Source organism: Callionymus lyra, chromosome 17 (genome assembly GCF_982586985.1).
Source record: "Callionymus lyra chromosome 17, fCalLyr1.hap1.1, whole genome shotgun sequence".
In the NCBI taxonomy this organism is placed as follows: Eukaryota; Metazoa; Chordata; class Actinopteri; order Syngnathiformes; family Callionymidae; genus Callionymus; species Callionymus lyra.
Genome location: NC_141834.1, coordinates 22,802,474 through 22,826,761, shown reverse-complemented (window position 1 = coordinate 22,826,761; position 24,288 = coordinate 22,802,474). Strand labels below are relative to the sequence as shown.

General features: G+C 39.6%; 2 protein-coding genes across 3 annotated transcripts in view; one reads left to right on the top strand and one right to left on the bottom strand.

The window, feature by feature from the left end:
- Positions 1–24,288, bottom strand: part of entpd3 (ectonucleoside triphosphate diphosphohydrolase 3) — a 257,655-nt gene that overhangs the window by 110,684 nt on the left and 122,683 nt on the right. The gene's annotated exons all lie outside the window — the stretch shown is intronic.
- LOC148063041 (RNA-binding motif, single-stranded-interacting protein 3-like) overlaps positions 1–24,288 on the top strand; it is a 193,078-nt gene that overhangs the window by 66,514 nt on the left and 102,276 nt on the right. Inside the window, exon 3 of one of the 2 annotated variants that reach the window (XM_087812118.1) lies at positions 7,836–7,894. The exons of the other annotated variant lie outside the window; for it this stretch is intronic. Within the exon in view, the coding sequence (XP_087668244.1) occupies positions 7,836–7,894 (59 nt within the window). The remainder of the gene's footprint in view (positions 1–7,835; positions 7,895–24,288) is intronic. 2 annotated transcript variants of the gene reach the window in all.

The following is a 24,288-nucleotide window of genomic DNA, read 5'->3' as shown; positions in this document are numbered from 1 at the left end:
CAGTTCCCAGAGTGTCAGTGAAAACTGCTGTTGTCAGCTGACATTTCCAATCACTCCCTCGGTCGCAGCAACTATGGACACATTTGAACGTCCGAGGACGGAACGTGAGCAGAATCTTAATCTAAGCACAAGGACGATCTGTTTAACTTGTCGTCTCCCTGTCTCACTCCTCCACCTGTCTGTCTGTCTCACCCTCTCACTCCTCCACCTGTCTGTCTGTCTCACCCTCTCACTCCTCCACCTGTCTGTCTGTCTCACCCTCTCACTCCTCCACCTGTCTGTCTGTCTCACCCTCTCACTCCTCCACCTGTCTGTCCTTCTCACCCTCTCACTTTACCTGTCTGTCTGTCTCACCCTCTCACTCCTCCACCTGTCTGTCTGTCTCACCCTCTCACTTTACCTGTCTGTCTGTCTCACCCTCTCACTCCACCTGTCTCTCTGTCACACCCTCTCAGTCCTCCACCTGTCTGTCTGTCTCACCCTCTCACTCCTCCACCTGTCGCTCTCTCTCACCCTCACATGCCTCCACCTGTCTCTCTGTCTCACCGTCTCACTCCTCCACCTGCCTCTCTGTCTCACCCTCTCACTCCCCCACCTGTCCGTCTGTCTCACTCCACCTGTCTCTCTCTCTCTCTCTCTGTCTCACCCTCTCACTCCTCCACCTGTCTCTCTGTCTCAACCTCTCACTCCTTCACCTGTCTCTCTGTCTCAACCTCTCACTCCTCCATCGGTCTGTCTCACCCTCTCACTCCTCCACCTGTCTCTTTGTCTCACACTCTCACTCCTCCACCTGTCTCTCTGTCTCACCCTCTCACTCCTCCACCTGTGTCTCTGTCTCACCCTCTCGCTCCTCCACCTGTCTGTCTGTCTCACCCTCTCACTCCTCCACCTGTCTGTCTGTCCCACCCTCTCACTCCTCCACCTGTCTGTCTGTCTCACGATCTCACTCCTTCACCTGTCTCTCTGTCTCACCCTCTCACTCCTCCATCTGTCTGTCTCACCCTCTCACTCCTCCACCTGTCTCTTTGTCTCACCCTCTCACTCCTCCACCTGTCTCTCTGTCTCACCCTCTCACTCCTCCACCTGTGTCTCTGTCTCACCCTCTCGCTCCTCCACCTGTCTCTCTGTCCCACCCTCTCACTCCTCCACCTGTCTGTCTGTCCCACCCTCTCACTCCTTCACCTGTCTCTCTGTCTTACAGTCTCACTCCTTCACCAGTCTGTCTGTCTCACCCTCTCACTCCTCCAACTGTTTCTCTGTCTCACCCTCTAACTCCTCCACCTGTCTGTCTGTCTCACCCTCTCACTCCTCCACCTGTCTGTCTGTCTCACCCTCTCACTCCTCCACCTGTCTCTCTGTCACACTCTCTCACTACTCCATCTGTCGCTCTCTCTCACCCTCTCACACCTCCACCTGTCGCTCTGTCTCACCCTCTCACTTATCCACCTGTTTCTCTCTGTCTCACCCTCTCACTCCTCCACCTGTCTCTCTCTGTCTCACCCTATCACTCCTCCACCTGTCTGTCTATCTCACCCTCTCACTCCTCCACCTGTCTGTCTGTCTCACCCTCTAACTCCTCCACCTGTCTGTCTGTCTGTCTCACCCTCTCACTCCCCCGCGTGTCTCTCTGTCTCACCCTCTCACTCCTCCACCTGTCTCTCTCTCTGTCTCACCCTCTCACTCCTCCACCTGTCTGTCTATCTCACCCTCTCACTCCCCCGCGTGTCTCTCTGTCTCACCCTCTCACTCCCCCGCGTGTCTGTCTGTCTCACCCTCTCACTCCTCCACCTGTCTCTCTCTCTGTCTCACCCTCTCACTCCTCCACCTGTCTGTCTGCTGCAGGTAAGGTTGAACGAGGACGCTGAATAGAAAGCGTTCATTGAGTCACAATCTCACATTAATCATCTGAGTTAGAAAAGCTGAAATCTGGCTGATCTGAGAAGCTGCGAGTGACTCATGGAAGTTTAAACAGCTTCATATATTGCATCTGCTTGAGGTAAAGAAACTCACGATATGAAACAGAAATATATTTCCGTCCTGGAATGTATTGCTTCAAAGACAGATTCCATCTTTAATTATTTTTATGAGCTAAACTTCTGGGCAGAATAATTAAAGTGGCTCCAGAATACTTTTGTATTACCAGGAAGTTTTTCCCTCCCAGGAGTTGAAACAAGTGAAAATACTTAAGAGTACGTTTCCATTAAAGCCAAGTTAAGATAAGAAATGTTTGCTATAAAACAAAGTCTCGTGGATTCAAGTGTCTTTCTGCTCCTTGATGCTGGGGGCGTGTCTGCTCAGCTAAGCTGGATTCAACATATAATAAAGAGATAAAAAAATGAAATCCAATGAAAGTTGAAGATGAAATTATAAATCATACAATCTTTACTTCAAATTTGAGTCGATGTTTGTCCAGATGGTGTTTGAAAACAGAGCAACAGGCGCCAGAACGCGGCAACAGCTTTTCTCTTATTGTTGGAGTATTTTATAAACCTGGTCTTTGTTATCCTCGTTCTTTATATCTTTTATTCGAAGTATGACTACTTCTGTTTTCTCTTTTAAATCTTCCATTGAGGCAGTTCCTCACTTCATTATTCATCAACGCCGAGCCGTCCTCGTCGTCACTTCGTTTTTTGTTGCTGAGTTTTGTGTTTTTACATCTGCCGAGCGAAAGGATTGTTGCCGAGGAGGAGGATTGAGTGAGGAAGCGACAAACTAGAAGATATAAAACATTCAAACAAGAGGCAGCGAGGACGAGAAACTGTGCTTCATAAAGTATTCTGACAACAAGAGACAACAAGAGCTGCACAGCTTTCTAAAGAGATCCACGATCCGGCACCTGTGGCTGGATTTGTTTTTCTAAACCTAAGTATTAAGGGCGTAATTTGAATTTTTATAGGGATTTGGTTTAAAAATGATTTAAACGAATGTGTTTTGCTGAGTCTACGAGGATCTTTTGAACATAAATTAACTCGACTTAAAGAGTGGAATCATATTTAAAACAACATGTATTTAACTCTGTAATTAACAGTTAATTGGCGATGGAACCGTGTCACGGGCAGGAAGTTGTTCAGACGTGACTCTGAGATCGTGGCGTTCCTCTCGTGGTCGAGGTGCTGTCGGCGCCGCTGCTCCATAATGAGCTGGAGATTAAAAACTCTTGTTACAAATGCTGTGTTTCGCACAAACCTTGGGCAGAGAAAAGCTCGGCGTCCTTATTCAAATCCGGTCCTGGAGCGCCGGCCATCCTTGAGCGCCTCCTCGTCCTCGAGGCCCGGCGAGCCTCATGCGTCCGCGGCGCCGGGTCAAGTGAGGGTCGTTGGAACGCCGCTCAGGAACGCCGCTCAGGAACGCCGCTCAGGGCTCCTGGAACCCATGAAAAGATCCAGCTGTGGAGCGAACAACAGGACGTTCTGCACTTTCCGTTCCCTTCATCCCACGCCGCCCTCGGCCTTCGCTCGCCGCCGATGAAGGATCGATACTCGTACAGACTTCCCTCGGCTGTTAGACCCGAGCGTTACTTAATCGTTCCAGGAGCGAGTCACGTTTAGTCGAATCCTTCTCTTGCTGCTCGTCTGCTCGTGAGCTTCAATGAAAGACACAACAGTTCGTGTCTGAAGACGGAAATAAAAACTAGTTATGAAGCTTTTTAACAGATTTGGTTTTGAAGCCGACACAGTCTTGCATTGAAGCCTCGCACCGAGAAGCTCTTGGGTTCAATCCCAGCTTCTAGTTGAGTGAACAAACCTGCATCTACTTCCAACTTCTCTAACTAACTACAAAATGACTCTAAATCCATTGTAGTTTCACATCCATATATGGTCCGTGTTACAGGCTCTAGAAACCTGTCCAAGAGGCCCTGAGTAGCTGGGACAGGTTCCAGTCCATTTAAAAAACAAATTCCTCGTGTACCTGAACACAACCTCCTGATACACCACTTGACGTACGTCTCCAAAGTACTTTTCATTTTGATTCCTTTTTTTACCTCCTTCTCAGTTTTATTGTGCCCACAGCGCCTCCCACTGGTCTGGCATGTGTACTACACTATTTTCAGTGGTTTTGAAAGGACGACGGATGTGTCTCTTTTTCACGCCACACTTCTCTGATAACGGTACAGAATTCTAAGATAAGAAAAAACATTCCAGACAAAATGAGAACCAGTTGCATTGATGGATAAAACTTTATTAATATCTTGGAAAATGTAGGAAACAAGAAATACCTGTTCAAGGCAAATTAACCAGTATAAAGTACTTGTTGATTGTGACTATATTGTTAATACTATGATATAAAGGAGCTGAAACGACACCTTAGTTACTGATCATGACCAGGAAATAAAGAAGTTGTTAAAGATGATCTACTGTGGAAACTAACTCTGTATTGTAAGTACCATGAGATAGTGGTATTAATATCATCCTAATTACTCAAAAATAAGTATTTGTAATAAAGAATAAGTTTCCCATTTTAAAGTGGCAGCATGTTCATACTTTTGAAACTTTTTTTATTTACAAATCTTGATAAATACTGTCAAAAATGTTTCACACATACCGGGTAAAAAACACTTGTGTACAAGTATTAGCATTAATCACCTTTCAAATACTTTACTTGAGTGATTGGGATGCTATTAATACTAGTATCTTTTTTTAGTGTTATTAATAGTGAATTAAAGGGCGCACGGTGGCGCAGTGGTTAGCGTGGTTGCTGGTTCGCTTCCAGGCCGAGCCAACTTGTGACCCCGTGTTGCCTGGGTTTACTCCGGACACTCCGGTTTCCTCCCACAGTCTAAAAACATACAGAGGTTGATTGAGAACTTTGGGAAATTGTCCGTAGGTATAAGTGTGTGTGTGAATGGTTGTCTGTCTTTGTGTGTCCTGCGTCAGACTGGCATGCTGTCCAGGGTGTCCCCTGCCTCTCGCCCTATGATACTGGGATAGACTCCAGTCTCCCTGCGACCCCCATCAGGGATAAAGCGTTAGAAAATGAATGAATAATGGTGAACTACTTCTGTCATTGTATTTAGTTACTTTGGTAAATAAAAAGTTAGTTATCAACAAAGTCAAACTTTAATAACTTATGCAGATTTCCTGTTAATAACCAGTAATAAAGGTGTAGTTAAAACACTTTAAGGGTGAATAGAGTCACAATGAACAAGGTGTGAGTCAGTTCTTTATATGTCACGATCTATATGGAACGAAACCCAAGTGCGAGTGAGAGTCTCAAGCAAAGTGTAAAACAGGTAAAACAAGAGTTCATTTAATAAAACAAAGTTCAAACACAAACAAGAGTCCAAATCTCAAAATATAAATACCAGAGTCCAAAATTCATAAGAAAAGTACAAAACCAAATCGTTCACCAATAAAGGAAATAAACAGAAGAAGGAAAAACCAGGAAAGCGGTTCTGAAAACTAAACAGAAAACAGAGGTTAAAAAAAAAGACTCTAAAAAAAACTAAATTACTCAGGCAAGATGCAAAGTCCAAAATCCAAAATCCAAGTACGAGGGAAAAAACATGAGAAGAGAATTTGCAGCCAATTACCAACGTTGGGAAACTTTGGTCCGACACACTGGTCTGGAGACAGATGGTAGAAGAAGTGAAGTTGATTGATTGATCCATGTGCTGTCAATCAAGCCCAAGAAAAGAGAGGAGAAACGAGGAAGTCAACAAACAAATTAAAACCAGAATAAAAGTAAAACATAACATTAAATGGTTAAAAGTAGTAAATTGTTGTTAACAAATACATTGATGAATACCGTATTTTCCGCTCTTTAAGGCGCACTTAAAAGCCTTTAAATTTCTCAAAAAGGCCTTATAATCCGGAGCACCTTATATATGAATATTACCTGGTGAGTGACTTGTTTACAAACACTTTTATGACTCTTCACCGACTGAGCCGACACGCCGGGGGCGGAATTACGTCATTGCGTCATCACAGGTGGGATTTAAGACGCATGTCACGTCATGGTGGACGCCTATGGAGTAAGATTACTGCCACCGTTTTGAGCGAGTGTGTCTTGATTGTTGCTCTCAACACCAGTCTCACGCGCTGCTGCTTGAAGCCTTTTGAACATCATTTAAACATCGTTACCATGGGAGTGAACCGAGTTGTCAGAACGCTTAATAAAGTTTGACTTTATCTGACTGTTTTGTTGACATTCCCTTTAGCTCAGCTTTATCTAGTGGATGATAACACAACCCCAGTCAAACTGTATCTTTAATTTTATGCGCCTTATAATCCGGTGCAAACTATTTATGAAAACACTTCTAAAATAGGCCATTCATTGAAGGTGCGCCTTATAATCCAGTGCGTCTTATAGTGCGGAAAATACAGTAGCTTATTAATAGTTAAATGTTTCTCATTCTAAAGTGTTAGTCAAATACCTTCTGAGTCATGGTTTGAAGGTTAGTTTCCTCTGCTCTTCAAACAAGTCTCATCAACCTGCAGCAAGGATCCATCAAGCGAGCGTCAGGTGTATCTCAGTCCAGGCCGGTGTTGTGGCGCAGGATAGGAAGTCGCTGCCAAAACCCCGACACGAGATGTTTGTAGCGAATCCAAGGACCCCGCGGATCGTTTGCGAGGAATCCTCGCCCACGCTTGTCTGTCTTGGCTCGCACTCGCCAGTGTTGAGACTCACACTCGCCGCGGTTCGAATCCCTGCGAGGCTCGAGTCCACAAAGGTGCAGCGTTTGCCAGATGGTTGGTGTAACGCGCCTGATTTCCAATCTTCTCGCTCTGATCCTGCGTACGTCTGCCCCCCCCCACACCCGCCCTTAGAACCTTTTGTTGACTAGGAACCTTGTCGAGCGAACGTCACGTTCGATTCCTGCCAGGAAACCTGCAAACTCTCTCACAAACTCTCTTAATGACGGTGGTTTGACGCTGAGATTGAGATTCTCTCTGCACTCGTTCAACGATCACACGTCGTGTGATATCATCTCTTTCTTCTCCTCCTCCCGTCTTCATCTCTAAACTCCGTCCCAGCAGAGTTTGCTGCCGTCAGCCGAGCTCTGTTCTCCGCTGACAGCTAAATGATCTCTTCTTTATTAAACACCTCGTACTATCTCTCCATCGCCCCCGACGACGGCGCCTCCTCAGCCATCAGCGTCTCGTTCTGTCTTTAGACTCGGCTGCTCGTCCGTCGCTCATCCCTCGCTTCCTTCTCTCCGTCGGTGTGTTTGAGTCGCACCTTCGTTTCCAGATGTTTGTCTCGATCCCAGATGTTTGTTCGAGTGAAAACATGTTCTTGAAGAATTTACGTCGAGGAGTTTATTTGTTTAATGGTGAGTTTGTGGGAAATTTGATCGACTTTTCCAGAAAATATTTAAAACTATCCGTTGGTTCATCCATTCATCCTCCCATAACTTACCCAGAATGCATCAGTAAGGAGGCTTCAATAATCCTCACCTGGCCTCGTTGGAATGCTTTCATATCTAAGTCACTTCACCCAGAATTCAACCTAATGATGATTATCTTCAGAGTAATGTGTTATTTTTAGAGACAAAAATGTTTGTTCATTTTAATGTAGCGACTGGATCTCAGTTGTCTTCGTCTTCATCTTAAAAACATCCAAACATCTTCAAACTGCTCGACTGTAACGTCTGGTATTGAAGCTCCACAAAGAAGAATTGATCAGAAACAACAAGAACAAGTCTTTGTTTGTAGCAGAAGCTAAAATGCTAACATGCTACACAGACAGGAAGTACTTCAGGGTTGATATCACAGGCTCTTCCAGTGTACACAGTAGATTGTACTACAATACAATCTGACATCGTCGAACTCATGTTCTACTCATTTATAAAAAATAATATTTATTCCTGTTCATTTGATTTTTCTGTTTTACAGTTACGGGAAAATTGTATCAACGAAGGCCATCCTGGACAAGAACACCAACCAGTGTAAAGGTGAGTTTTTTTATTATCCAGAAATACATTAAAAAGAAGGAAATAATATAAACTGTAAAGTTAAAAAAAATTACATATAAGTTTACAAATGTATTACATTTTGATATTCAATATTTTAACTCGAAAGAGCAAAACATATTTAGAATATATTTTTTAATCCAGATATTAATTACAAAACATTTAAAAAAAAGTGTCACAGAAAAAAAAACAACATTTAAAATAAAAGATAATTGTTTTTGAGTATTTTAGTTTTGTTTTTATGTTCATGTCATTTTTGTCGTGTCAGTCGTTCGTTCACCTACAATTATTAATCCTATCAAAAATATATCTTATCAATAATTCTCAGTTTCAATTCCAAGTCGACTTATATTGTTGATGTATTTATTTACAATTTAAAATGAATGATCTTATAAATTCTACTCACTTGAGTTGAAGGATTATTTCTGTGCTTTGATTTCAGTTTGTCAGGCATTACTAGCCGATGTTTCTAATCCGTGACGAGCGAGTGTTTGTTTGTCGTCATGATTGTGTTGCTTTGATCACCAGTGTTTAGCATGATTGTGCGTTTTATGTGTGCGATCGACTTAAACGTCTGCCGGTCAAAGAGGAAACACATGTGGACTGCGATGCAAAGATGGTCGTCTCAGGCTCCATCGGCGGGTGAGCCTGATGAAAGGCTGTCGGTCAGAAGGACACGTTCGGACCGAGATCTCCAGTAAATGAGCCCAAAACGCAGCAATCATCAGATTCCGCTCGAGACGTTCAGATCCCGAGTTTGTGTTCTTGAAGATCAAACGCACAACCTTTCCGTCCGTGTGTCGTCGAAACTTTTATAAAACGATGTTCAAGATGTTTTTACCGAGTATTTGCCACGAGATGTTAGACTAATGTTCTCGTTCAAGACTCACAACAAAATAATGATTTATACAAACGGTTGTTCAGTGAAACATGATGTGTCAGTTAAACCTGGTCAACCATGTGAGCAACTCAAGTCCACATTTTTATTATTTCCAAGTGATTCTGACTCGCAGTTATTTCTGTGACTCTTTGGATCTTTGATTCGTGACTGAAGTTCTTCACGAGTGAAGATGTGATCGTAGACGATCTTCAGGCTAATAATGAACATCGAAGCAGTTTTAACTTTTGTCCAAAACCGGTGACTTGAGAAAGTCTTTAACAACTTTTTTTCTGATCGCAACATTTAGAGTTTGAGCAGGATTCTCTCTCTCTTCTCACCGCCCTGTCCTTCGTTGTCTCAGGGTCAAAAACAAATGTGCTAATGGTATCCCTTGTGTCGTTGACTTTGACCCAGAGACGACACAAGGGTCAAGTGTCTTTAACCCAGAGCAGGTCAAAGTTCAACCTCATCCAAATAATACTATAAAACTGAGAGTTTTTAAATGTTTCCAACAATCCTATGACTCGTTCAACATTTAACTTGTTCAAGTGATTTTTATTGATTTTTATGTTTTTTAACTAAAATGTTTTTAATTTTCCAGACATTTTAAAGAGGAGATTATATGAAAAAATATAAAATGGATTTTATCGCATAATGAGTTTCATGTATTTTATTTAGAATTAAAAAATATATTAAATCTAATTGTTTTTAGAATCTTTATATAAAGTACATATTAAAATGGAATAATATAAAATAAAATTATGATCAGAAAACTGAAGCGTTTTTAAGAATTCCCTTTTATTTATTCTTTGTTTTTGTTTGTTCTTTCTTTTTTCTTGAGGGCCCTTACATCAGTGTATATGTGGCCCCTGAGGGAATGTATTCCCTTCAGGTTTAAACTGTAGCCTTTAACTTTTCTTTCTGCTCCCTTTGATCTGTGAAAAATCGACCTACGTTCATGTGAATAAACTGTTCCCGGAGAACTCTGGTTTCCTCCCACATGTTCGAGCCAACAATGAATACGTGATCGAGAAGTTATGTCTGAGCTTCATGGAGTTTAAAACAATCTTCCTGAGGTTCAGTACGATCTAAAGTTTATACTGTAAATATCAAGTTTTTCTCTCCGTCGCCAGAGAAGTTGTATTGAGCTCATGGCTACATAAAGTGGTTTTATCTGAGAAGAAAAACTATACATTAAAAAAGTCTTGACTGAAGCAATAAGTCGTGAGATGGTGAGAGGTTTTCCTTCCTTCCTCCGTGACCTTTCTCCATCCTTCCATCCTTCCATCCTCCATCCTTCCATCCTTCCATCCTCCATCCATCCATCCTTCCATCCTTCCATCCATCCATCCTTCCATCCTTCCATCCATCCATCCTTCCATCCTTCCATCCTTCCATCCATCCATCCTTCCATCCTTCCATCCTTCCATCCTTCCATCCTTCCATCCTTCCATCCATCCATCCTTCCATCCTTCCATCCTTCCATCCTCCATCCTTCCATCCTTCCATCCTTCCATCCTTCCATCCTTCCATCCTTCCTCCATCCATCCTTCCATCCATCCTTCCATCCTTCCATCCTTCCATCCTTCCATCCTTCCATCCTTCCATCCTTCCATCCTTCCATCCTTCCATCCTTCCATCCTTCCATCCTTCCATCCATCCATCCATCCTTCCATCCTTCCATCCTTCCATCCTTCCATCCTTCCATCCTTCCATCCTTCCATCCTTCCATCCTTCCATCCATCCATCCTTCCATCCATCCTTCCATCCTTCCATCCTTCCATCCTTCCATCCTTCCATTCTTCCATCCTTCCATCCTTCCATCCTTCCATCCTTCCATCCTTCCATCCTTCCATCCATCCATCCTTCCATCCTTCCATCCTTCCATCCTTCCATCCATCCATCCTTCCATCCTTCCATCCTTCCATCCTTCCATCCTTCCATCCTTCCATCCTTCCATCCTTCCATCCTTCCATCCTTCCATCCTTCCATCCTTCCATCCATCCATCCTTCCATCCATCCTTCCATCCTTCCATCCTTCCATCCTTCCATCCTTCCATTCTTCCATCCTTCCATCCTTCCATCCTTCCATCCTTCCATCCTTCCATCCTTCCATCCATCCATCCTTCCATCCTTCCATCCTTCCATCCTTCCATCCTTCCATCCATCCATCCATCCATCCTTCCATCCTTCCATCCTTCCATCCTTCCATCCTTCCATCCTTCCATCCATCCATCCATCCTTCCATCCATCCATCCTTCCATCCTTCCATCCTTCCATCCTTCCATCCTTCCATCCTTCCATCCTTCCATCCACATCTCAGTCTGTGGTCACATCCCTCACTTCCTCTTCCTTCATCTCTCTCTATCCCGCACCCCGGTAACCATGGCAACACGAGCGAGCGATGCAAATAACCGACGAAGACTTGGAGGCGTCAGTCGTCGACAGGACGTGAAAACAAAGCTCATTACGAAAACTTCAGGAACACAAAAGGTTCAATTCCCACCTGGTGGAACTTCAAGTCTGGAGGCGAAGAGAGATGTTTGAAAATCGCGACTCGACGCCGTCGCAGCCGGAGGCGGAACATTTGAAGGAACATTCCTTAAACGCAGAGATAATCATCGGCTCTTCGCTCTCGTCTCATTAACTCTTATGGTGGCTTAAAAAAAAACAAGGAAATCCTCGTCAAATTACGTCGCCCGCTGCTCCTCAGGTGTTATTTACAAACCTGGAATTAGAAGCGTTTGAAAAATGATCCGAACCAACCTTCGAATTAACCTGCTCCACTTCCTGGTAATGAAGGCGTTGATTAAAAACTTGAGACGGTTTCGAGTCCGTGTTTCCCGGTCGCACGGGTCAGTACTTCTGCTCGCGGCCCAGCGAACGAAGCCTCGTTATCTGGCGTTAAGTGTAGGTTTGATGGCGGAGGCTTCGGCGCCACGAGTGCCTGGCGTGACTAAGAGCAGGAGTTGGCAGCGAGACTTCCCTGGAAAGGGAGGCATGGATGGGAGGCGAGGAAGTGGCGGCGAGAGTAAAAATAACCCGCGGCTGAGAGAGAAGGAAGGCGACCCTTTGAAAAGTGATGATTTAGCAGACGCTCATTTCCAGGACACTCTGAGGAAACACTAGAGACACATGATCCTGTTTCCACGGCAACATTAGAGACTTTACATCCACTGTGGTGTTTAATGAATGTGATCGTTCACTGTGTGGTTCTAACATCACACAATCTAAACACACCTTCAAAACCTTCCTGTGTCCGGATGGATCTCCGTAAGAAACTTCAGCAGCAGTTTTTCTTCAACTTTGAATCTGTTTTTGAGTTAAAAAAAAACATAAAAATACGACAATCATTGACGACAGACTCACACATGTCACCACTGTTGGAACACAAACACACACGTTAAAAAGACTCGCAATCTTTATGACGAACAAAAGCTTTACACAAATACACAAAATAACAAAGTAACAACAAAACTGAAGACACACAGCAAATATACAAACACGATCATCATTGTTTTATTTACACAACTAAAGATACACACTCAGTAATCGACAATGAGAGGAGGAGACGAGGGAGAGACGAGGGAGAGACGAGGGAGAGACGAGGGGGAGACGAGGGAGAGACGAGGGGGAGACGAGTAAAAGACGAGTAAGAGACGATTAAGAGATGAGGGAGGAACGAGGGAGGAACAAGGGAGAAATGAGGGAGAAACGAGGGAGAGATGAGGGAGAGATGAGGGAAAAACGAGGGAGAAATGAGGAAGAAACGAGGGAGAAACGAGGGAGAGATGAGGGAGAAACGAGAGAGAAACGAGGGAGAAACGAGGGAGAAACGAGGGAGAGATGAGGGAGAGATGAGGGAGAAACGAGGGGGAGACGAGGGAGAGACGAGTAAAAGACGATTAAGAGACGATTAAGAGATGAGGGAGGAACGAGGGAGAAACGAGGGAGAAACGAGGGAGAGATGAGGGAGAGATGAGGGAGAAACGAGGGAGAAACGAGGGAGAAACGAGGGAGAGATGAGGGAGAGATGAGGGAGAAACGAGGGAGAAACGAGGGAGAGATGAGGGAGAAACAAGGGAGAGATGAGGGAGAGATGAGGGAGAAACGAGGGAGAAACGAGGGAGAAACGAGGGAGAGATGAGGGAGAAACGAGGGAGAGATGAGAAAGAAACGAGGGAGAAACGAGGGAGAAACGAGGGAGAGATGAGGGAGAGATGAGGGAGAAACGAGGGAGAAACGAGGGAGAAACGAGGGGGAGACGAGGGAGAGACGAGTAAAAGAAGAGTAAAAGACGATTAAGAGATGAGGGAGGAACGAGGGAGAAACGAGGGAGAGATGAGGGAGAGATGAGGGAGAAACGAGGGAGAAACGAGGGAGAAACGAGGGAGAGATGAGGGAGAAACAAGGGAGAGATGAGGGAGAAACAGAGGACAGAGATCAGGAAGGAAGGGAGAGGAAAGCACTTTAGATTATAAAGGATTCACATTTCCCAAAGACAAGCGTCTTCCCTCTCTCTCTCTCTTTTCTCACTTTCTCTTTCCTCCGCTGTTCTGTCCTCCGTCTCCCTCCTTCACTCGTCCTAATGTCCCGGAGACTCTAGAGATGAGAAGGAGTAAGAGATGTTTGTTTATGTCCATCTGTGCTGCTGGATGGATGGATGGATGGATGGATGGATGGATGGATGGATGGATGGATGGATGGATGGATGGATGGATGGATGGATGGATGGATGGATGGATGGATGGATGGATGGATGGATGGATGGATGGATGGATGGATGGATGGATGGATGGATGGATGGATGGATGGAGGGAGGGAGGGAGGGAGGGAGGGATGGATGGATGGATGGATGGATGGATGGATGGATGGATGGATGGATGGATGGATGGATGGATGGATGGATGGATGGATGGATGGATGGATGGATGGATGGAGGGAGGGAGGGAGGGAGGGAGGGATGGATGGATGGATGGATGGAGAGAGGGAGGGAGGGAGGGAGGGAGGGAGGGTGGGAGGGAGGGAGGGAGGGAGGGAGTGAGGGAGGGAGGGAGGGAGGGAGGGATGGATGGATGGATGGATGGAGGGAGGGACGGAGGGAGGGAGGGAGGGAGGGATGGATGGATGGATGGATGGATGGATGGATGGATGGATGGATGGATGGATGGATGGATGGATGGATGGATGGATGGATGGATGGATGGATGGATGGATGGATGGATGGATGGATGGATGGATGGATGGATGGATGGAATGGATGGTGAATAAATTATAATAAATTTGTTGTTGAATTATTATCTTAAATAGTTTAATTCAATCATTTCTAAATAAAAAACTTGTATTTGTTCTAATTGAATAAACTTGAATGTTATTTGAAGCATAAATTGAATTTAAAAAAAATGCTTTTTTGAAGGATTATTTTGTTTGTATTGAACAATTAAATTCACTGAAAAAAACTAAACTTTTGTTTTTTTTAGAGTTGTCTTAAATTTTGTGAAGTTTCAAAAAAGACCCTCGAAAGGTTCTGTTCAATGGAGCTTCATGACTCATCCGTCCGTCACAAACCTCTCAACAAGGGCAGCAGAGAAGTCCTTGAGCAACACCGTGAACCTCTGAACGATTGAGGGACATGTTCCACATACGAGCACTTGACCTCTGACCTCCGGCGCTACAATCGTAGCCTTTACAGTCCACTCTGTGACAATGAAGACGAGCAAATGGGTCGTTTTCCTCAAGGCTGGACGGTCAGTGACGCCCGAGGAAAACCTCTCCAGCGCTCTCGACTCTTAAAGTTCTGCTTCTCGTTCAGAGGAATTCAACCGACACCTTTCAAACATGTTGCACCAGGAGCCAACCAGATATTCTATTGACGATGGTACCATTTAAGATAATATTATTCATCTATATATTCATGAAACTGGCAGCAAGTTTAGATCCTGGACTATTGTTACTGCACACGAGAGTGAATATGATCCGAACAATGAGTGTTTTACATACAATACTCTATTCACACGAGTCACCAGAGAAGTCATTGTGTAGACGTTGTTGTGTTCACTTGTTCAAATATTGCGTTTACGTCCCCAGATCATTAGAGTCTGAGTCGGGGCCAAGGTCATCGAGTTTTAAGTAAATTAATAAATACAATAAATAGTTCATTATAATTAATATATTGAACTCACGATACAATTCAATACGATAAATTTAAGTTAAGATACAATTCAATACAATATATTCAACTCACGATACAATTCAATACGATATATTCAACTCATGATACAATTCAATACGATATATTCAACTCACGATACAATTCAATACGATATATTCAACTCACGATACAATTCAATACGATATATTCAACTCATGATACAATTCAATACGATATATTTAACTCATGATACAACTCAATACGATATATTCAACTCACGATACAATTCAATACGATATATTCAACTCAAGATACAATTCAATACGATATATTTAACTCATGATACAATTCAATACGATATATTTAACTCATGATACAATTCAATACGATATATTCAACTCATGATACAATTCAATACGAAAAATTTAACTTAAGATACAATTCAATACAATATATTCAACTCACGATACAATTCAATACGATATATTCAACTCAAGATACAATTCAATACGATATATTCAACTCATGATACAATTCAATACGATATATTCAACTCACGATACAATTCAATACGATATATTCAACTCACGATACAATTTAATACGATATATTCAACTCATGATACAATTCAATACGATATATTTATACGATATATTCAACTCATGATACTATTCAATACGTTATATTCAATGCACGATACAATTCAATACGATATATTCAACTCAAGATACAATTCAATACAATATATTCAACTCACGATACAATTCAATACAATATATTCAACTCACGATACAATTCAATACGATATATTCAACTCATGATACAATTCAATACGATATATTTATACGATATATTTAACTCATGATACAATTCAATACAATATATTCAACTCACGATACAATTCAATACGATATATTCAACTCATGATACAATTCAATACGATATATTCAACTCACGATACAATTCAATACAATATATTCAACTCATGATACAATTCAATACGATATATTCAACTCACGAAACAATTCAATACGATATATTCAACTCACGATACAATTCAATACAATATATTCAACTCCCGAAACAATTCAATACGATATATTCAACTCATGATACAATTCAATACGATATATTCAACTCACGATACAATTCAATACGATATATTCAACTCACGATACAATTCAATACGATATATTCAACTCATGATACAATTCAATACGATATATTCATCTCACGATTCAATTCAATACGATATATTCAACTCACAATACAATTCAATACGATATATTCATCTCACGATTCAATTCAATACGATATATTCAACTCACAATACAATTCAATACGATATATTCAACTCACGATACAATTCAATACGATATATTCAACTCATGATACAATTCAATACGATATATTCAACTCACGATACAATTCAATACAATATATTCAACTCACGATACAATTCAATACGATATATTCAACTCACGATACAATTCAATACGATATATTCATCTCACGATTCAATTCAATACGATATATTCAACTCACAATACAATTCAATACAATATATTCAACTCACGATACAATTCAATACGATATATTCAACTCACGATACAATTCAATACGATATATTCAACTCACGATACAATTCAATACGATATATTCAACTCACGATACAATTCAATACGATATATTCAACTCACGATACAATTCAATACGATATATTCAACTCACGATACAATTCAATACGATATATTCAACTCACGATACAATTCAATACGATATATTTAACTCACGATACAATTCAATACGATATATTCAACTCACGATACAATTCAATATGATATATTCAACTCACGATACAATTCAATACGATATATTCAACTCACGATACAATTCAATACGATATATTCAACTCACGAAACAATTCAATACGATATATTCAAATCACGCTACAATTCAATACGATATATTCAACTCAGGATACAATTCAATACGATATATTCAACTCGCGATACAATTCAATATGATATATTCAACTCACGATACAGTTCAATACGATATATTCAACTCACGATACAATTCAATACGATATATTCAACTCACGAAACAATTCAATACGATATATTCAAATCACGCTACAATTCAACACGATATATTCAACTCAGGATACAATTCAATACGATATATTCAACTCGCGATACAATTCAATATGATATATTCAACTCACGATACAGTTCAATACGATATATTCAACTCACGATACAATTCAATACGATATATTCAACTCACGAAACAATTCAATACGATATATTCAAATCACGCTACAATTCAATACGATATATTCAACTCAGGATACAATTCAATACGATATATTCAACTCACGATACAATTCAATACGATATATTCAACTCACGATACAATTCAGACAAAGTTACGACGCAAAGGTCATCTTTAAAATAACAGCAAGAAAGTTTGACTAAAGTAATCAAAACTATTGTCAAAATGTTACTTAGTGCCGCTTTAAAGGTTGATTCTTGGTCTGTTCACTGTTGATTGACTCAGATCGTATCAGTTCTTCACAAACCTTCTCATTTCCTGACGTGAGTCTTCAGTGAACTTTCTTACTTCCCTGCAGTTGCTCCTCGAAATGTTTCATTTACTGCCAGACTAATGAATAAATGCACCTTCATTATTGAGGAAATATGCCACTTTTACAAAAAAATAAATCTGGAAAGAAATGAAAACAGCATCTGCTGATTAAAAGCCATGTGTGTGTGCGCTTGCATATGTGTGTGTGTGCATGTGTGTGTATTGTCGATGAGCCTCACTGTCCTAATGTAACCCCAATTAGATCAAAGTCGATTAACATCCACCCGAACGTTGATGCAGTTTTTCTTCTGGCGTAGCTTCAGCTTTAAGATGAACAGTTTGAATGTGTTTTGGCAAATAAACCACTTCCTCATTAGCCACAGTATCAACATGAAGTGTGAATGTGTGTGTGTGTGTGTGTGTGTGTGTGTGTGTGTGTGTGTGTGTGTGTGTGTGTGTGTGTGTGTGTGTGTGTGTGTGTGTGTTGGCTTGTTGGGCAAATCTTGCAGTGGAAGCAATTTCTTTGAACAATAAAAAAAAAAGTATTTTGCTTATCAGCGAAATTTGAGCGCAGTTCTAGATGCTGGTCACAAACGGGAGCAGATGTTGGATCAGGTTTGAGATCATTCGCTGAAACATAAACACAGTCGACAGTAGCAGCTTTTTCTTTAGCTCTACGACCTTAAAGGTCACTTAATGTGCTGATTTAAGTGTGTCTTAAATTGTTCTAGGACCTCTATTATACTCTATTATACTCATCACTTTCTTTTTGCACAAAACTCTCATTTAATAAAGATATTTACATTAGAAAATAGGCTTAAGCCCCGCCCACTTAAAGTTCGCTCTTTTGGCTGAGAAGTAACCACGCCCACTCTGCTCTGATTGGTCACAAAAACACGAGTTGCATTCAAGGACTCACGTCAATTTCAAACTCAGCCCTAAAACTCCTGTTTTGTAGTTTAAAAACTAATAAGAAAAATAAGGTTTGCTCCTTAATGTACACATTAGAAAAACACCTAAAGGCAGAAGTAACTCTTACCATGTTTACATAAATATATATTTAGTTTATTAACATGTTCTTCACTGATGTAGATCTTCTAGAGACACCTGCGCCAGAGTGATGTCACCATGTTTACATAAATATATATTAGTTTATTAACATGTTCTTCACTGATGTAGATCTTCTAGAGACACCTGCACCAGAGTGATGTCACCATGTTTACATAAATATATATTTAGTTTATTAACATGTTCTTCACTGATGTAGATCTTCTAGAGACACCTGCGCCAGAGTGATGTCACCATGTTTACATAAATATATATTTAGTTTATTAACATGTTCTTCACTGATGTAGATCTTCTAGAGACACCTGCACCAGAGTGATGTCACCATGTTTACATAAATATATATTTAGTTTATTAACATGTTCTTCACTGATGTAGATCTTCTAGAGACACCTGCGCCAGAGTGATGTCACCATGTTTACATAAATATATATTTAGTTTATTAACATGTTCTTCACTGATGTAGATCTTCTAGAGACACCTGCACCAGAGTGATGTCACCATGTTTACATAAATATATATTTAGTTTATTAACATGTTCTTCACTGATGTAGATCTTCTAGAGACACCTGCGCCAGAGTGATGTCACCATGTTTACATAAATATATATTTATTTATTAACATGTTCTTCACTGATGTAGATCTTCTAGAGACACCTGCGCCAGAGTGATGTCACCATGTTTACATAAATATATATTAGTTTATTAACATGTTCTTCACTGATGTAGATCTTCTAGAGACACCTGCACCAGAGTGATGTCACCATGTTTACATAAATATATATTTAGTTTATTAACATGTTCTTCACTGATGTAGATCTTCTAGAGACACCTGCGCCAGAGTGATGTCACCATGTTTACATAAATATATATTTAGTTTATTAACATGTTCTTCACTGATGTAGATCTTCTAGAGACACCTGCGCCAGAGTGATGTCATCATGTTTACATAAATATATATTTAGTTTATTAACATGTTCTTCACTGATGTAGATCTTCTAGAGACACCTGCGCCAGAGTGATGTCACCATGTTTACATAAATATATATTTAGTTTATTAACATGTTCTTCACTGATGTAGATCTTCTAGAGACACCTGCACCAGAGTGATGTCACCATGTTTACATAAATATATATTTAGTTTATTAACATGTTCTTCACTGATGTAGATCTTCTAGAGACACCTGCGCCAGAGTGATGTCATCATGTTTACATAAATATATATTTAGTTTATTAACATGTTCTTCACTGATGTAGATCTTCTAGAGACACCTGCGCCAGAGTGATGTCACCATGTTTACATAAATATATATTTAGTTTATTAACATGTTCTTCACTGATGTAGATCTTCTAGAGACACCTGCGCCAGAGTGATGTCATCATGTTTACATAAATATATATTTAGTTTATTAACATGTTCTTCACTGATGTAGATCTTCTAGAGACACCTGCACCAGAGTGATGTCACCATGTTTACATAAATATATATTTAGTTTATTAACATGTTCTTCACTGATGTAGATCTTCTAGAGACACCTGCGCCAGAGTGATGTCACCATGTTTACATAAATATATATTTAGTTTATTAACATGTTCTTCACTGATGTAGATCTTCTAGAGACACCTGCACCAGAGTGATGTCACCATGTTTACATAAATATATATTTAGTTTATTAACATGTTCTTCACTGATGTAGATCTTCTAGAGACACCTGCACCAGAGTGATGTCACCATGTTTACATAAATATATATTTAGTTTATTAACATGTTCTTCACTGATGTAGATCTTCTAGAGACACCTGCGCCAGAGTGATGTCATCATGTTTACATAAATATATATTTAGTTTATTAACATGTTCTTCACTGATGTAGATCTTCTAGAGACACCTGCGCCAGAGTGATGTCACCATGTTTACATAAATATATATTAGTTTATTAACATGTTCTTCACTGATGTAGATCTTCTAGAGACACCTGCGCCAGAGTGATGTCACCATGTTTACATAAATATATATTTAGTTTATTAACATGTTCTTCACTGATGTAGATCTTCTAGAGACACCTGCACCAGAGTGATGTCACCATGTTTACATAAATATATATTTAGTTTATTAACATGTTCTTCACTGATGTAGATCTTCTAGAGACTCCTGCGCCAGAGTGATGTCACCATGTTTACATAAATATATATTTAGTTTATTAACATGTTCTTCACTGATGTAGATCTTCTAGAGACACCTGCACCAGAGTGATGTCACCATGTTTACATAAATATATATTTAGTTTATTAACATGTTCTTCACTGATGTAGATCTTCTAGAGACACCTGCGCCAGAGTGATGTCACCATGTTTACATAAATATATATTTAGTTTATTAACATGTTCTTCACTGATGTAGATCTTCTAGAGACACCTGCGCCAGAGTGATGTCACCATGTTTACATAAATATATATTTAGTTTATTAACATGTTCTTCACTGATGTAGATCTTCTAGAGACACCTGCGCCATAGTGATGTCACCATGTTTACATAAATATATATTAGTTTATTAACATGTTCTTCACTGATGTAGATCTTCTAGAGACACCTGCGCCAGAGTGATGTCACCATGTTTACATAAATATATATTAGTTTATTAACATGTTCTTCACTGATGTAGATCTTCTAGAGACACCTGCGCCAGAGTGATGTCACCATGTTTACATAAATATATATTAGTTTATTAACATGTTCTTCACTGATGTAGATCTTCTAGAGACACCTGCACCAGAGTGATGTCACCATGTTTACATAAATATATATTTATTTATTAACATGTTCTTCACTGATGTAGATCTTCTAGAGACACCTGCGCCAGAGTGATGTCACCATGTTTACATAAATATATATTTAGTTTATTAACATGTTCTTCACTGATGTAGATCTTCTAGAGACACCTGCGCCAGAGTGATGTCACCATGTTTACATAAATATATATTTAGTTTATTAACATGTTCTTCACTGATGTAGATCTTCTAGAGACACCTGCACCAGAGTGATGTCACCATGTTTACATAAATATATATTTAGTTTATTAGCATGTTCTTCACTGATGTAGATCTTCTAGAGACACCTGCACCAGAGTGATGTCATCATGTTTACATAAATATATATTTAGTTTATTAACATGTTCTTCACTGATGTAGATCTTCTAGAGACACCTGCACCAGAGTGATGTCACCATGTTTACATAAATATATATTTAGTTTATTAACATGTTCTTCACTGATGTAGATCTTCTAGAGACACCTGCGCCAGAGTGATGTCACCATGTTTACATAAATATATATTTAGTTTATTAACATGTTCTTCACTGATGTAGATCTTCTAGAGACACCTGCGCCAGAGTGATGTCATCATGTTTACATAAATATATATTTAGTTTATTAACATGTTCTTCACTGATGTAGATCTTCTAGAGACACCTGCACCAGAGTGATGTCACCATGTTTACATAAATATATATTTAGTTTATTAACATGTTCTTCACTGATGTAGATCTTCTAGAGACACCTGCGCCAGAGTGATGTCATCATGTTTACATAAATATATATTTAGTTTATTAACATGTTCTTCACTGATGTAGATCTTCTAGAGACACCTGCACCAGAGTGATGTCACCATGTTTACATAAATATATATTTAGTTTATTAACATGTTCTTCACTGATGTAGATCTTCTAGAGACACCTGCGCCAGAGTGATGTCACCATGTTTACATAAATATATATTTAGTTTATTAACATGTTCTTCACTGATGTAGATCTTCTAGAGACACCTGCGCCAGAGTGATGTCACCATGTTTACATAAATATATATTTAGTTTATTAACATGTTCTTCACTGATGTAGATCTTCTAGAGACACCTGCACCAGAGTGATGTCACCATGTTTACATAAATATATATTTAGTTTATTAACATGTTCTTCACTGATGTAGATCTTCTAGAGACACCTGCGCCAGAGTGATGTCACCATGTTTACATAAATATATATTTAGTTTATTAACATGTTCTTCACTGATGTAGATCTTCTAGAGACACCTGCACCAGAGTGATGTCACCATGTTTACATAAATATATATTTAGTTTATTAACATGTTCTTCACTGATGTAGATCTTCTAGAGACACCTGCACCAGAGTGATGTCACCATGTTTACATAAATATATATTTAGTTTATCAACATGTTCTTCACTGATGTAGATCTTCTAGATACACCTGCGCCAGAGTGATGTCACCATGTTTACATAAATATATATTTAGTTTATTAACATGTTCTTCACTGATGTAGATCTTCTAGAGACACCTGCGCCAGAGTGATGTCACCATGTTTACATAAATATATATTTAGTTTATTAACATGTTCTTCACTGATGTAGATCTTCTAGAGACACCTGCACCAGAGTGATGTCATCATGTTTACATAAATATATATTTAGTTTATTAACATGTTCTTCACTGATGTAGATCTTCTAGAGACACCTGCACCAGAGTGATGTCATCATGTTTACATAAATATATATTTAGTTTATTAACATGTTCTTCACTGATGTAGATCTTCTAGAGACACCTGCGCCAGAGTGATGTCACCATGTTTACATAAATATATATTTAGTTTATTAACATGTTCTTCACTGATGTAGATCTTCTAGAGACACCTGCGCCAGAGTGATGTCACCATGTTTACATAAATATATATTTAGTTTATTAACATGTTCTTCACTGATGTAGATCTTCTAGAGACACCTGCGCCAGAGTGATGTCACCATGTTTACATAAATATATATTTAGTTTATTAACATGTTCTTCACTGATGTAGATCTTCTAGAGACACCTGCACCAGAGTGATGTCACCATGTTTACATAAATATATATTTAGTTTATTAACATGTTCTTCACTGATGTAGATCTTCTAGAGACACCTGCGCCAGAGTGATGTCACCATGTTTACATAAATATATATTTAGTTTATTAACATGTTCTTCACTGATGTAGATCTTCTAGAGACACCTGCACCAGAGTGATGTCACCATGTTTACATAAATATATATTTAGTTTATTAACATGTTCTTCACTGATGTAGATCTTCTAGAGACACCTGCACCAGAGTGATGTCACCATGTTTAATTTAAACCGTGATCTCATTTGATTTCAGACGAGAACTTTATTAAGTATTAACTTCAAAACAGATCCACGTCATGATGAATGAACGACTGCATGTTGAAGACTTCAAAGTTTACAACATGTGAATAAGTCAGGAGGGTTTTCACATTAGATGAACTTTAATCAAATAGAAATAGACAAAGAAATAGAAACTATGTTATAATCTTTAAACTTAAATATAATCCATTAAATAATAATCTTATTAAAATAGGATTAAGCTGTTGTTTATATTTATATTATTATTTCAAGATCTGCAATATAAATTATTAAATTTGGACCAAAATGGGACATTTTAAAGAACAATTATTCTTTTTTTTTCTTTTAAGGGAGATGAAATATTAACTCAAGAAATTCGAAAGAAGCAAAAAAAACAAAAAAACCCAAACCGAACCTTAAAAAACTTGAACTTGAAAAAATGAAGAAACTATCTTCACAAGAAGTTGATTTGATCACATATTCAAAACTTAAACAATTCCACAGTCATGAGC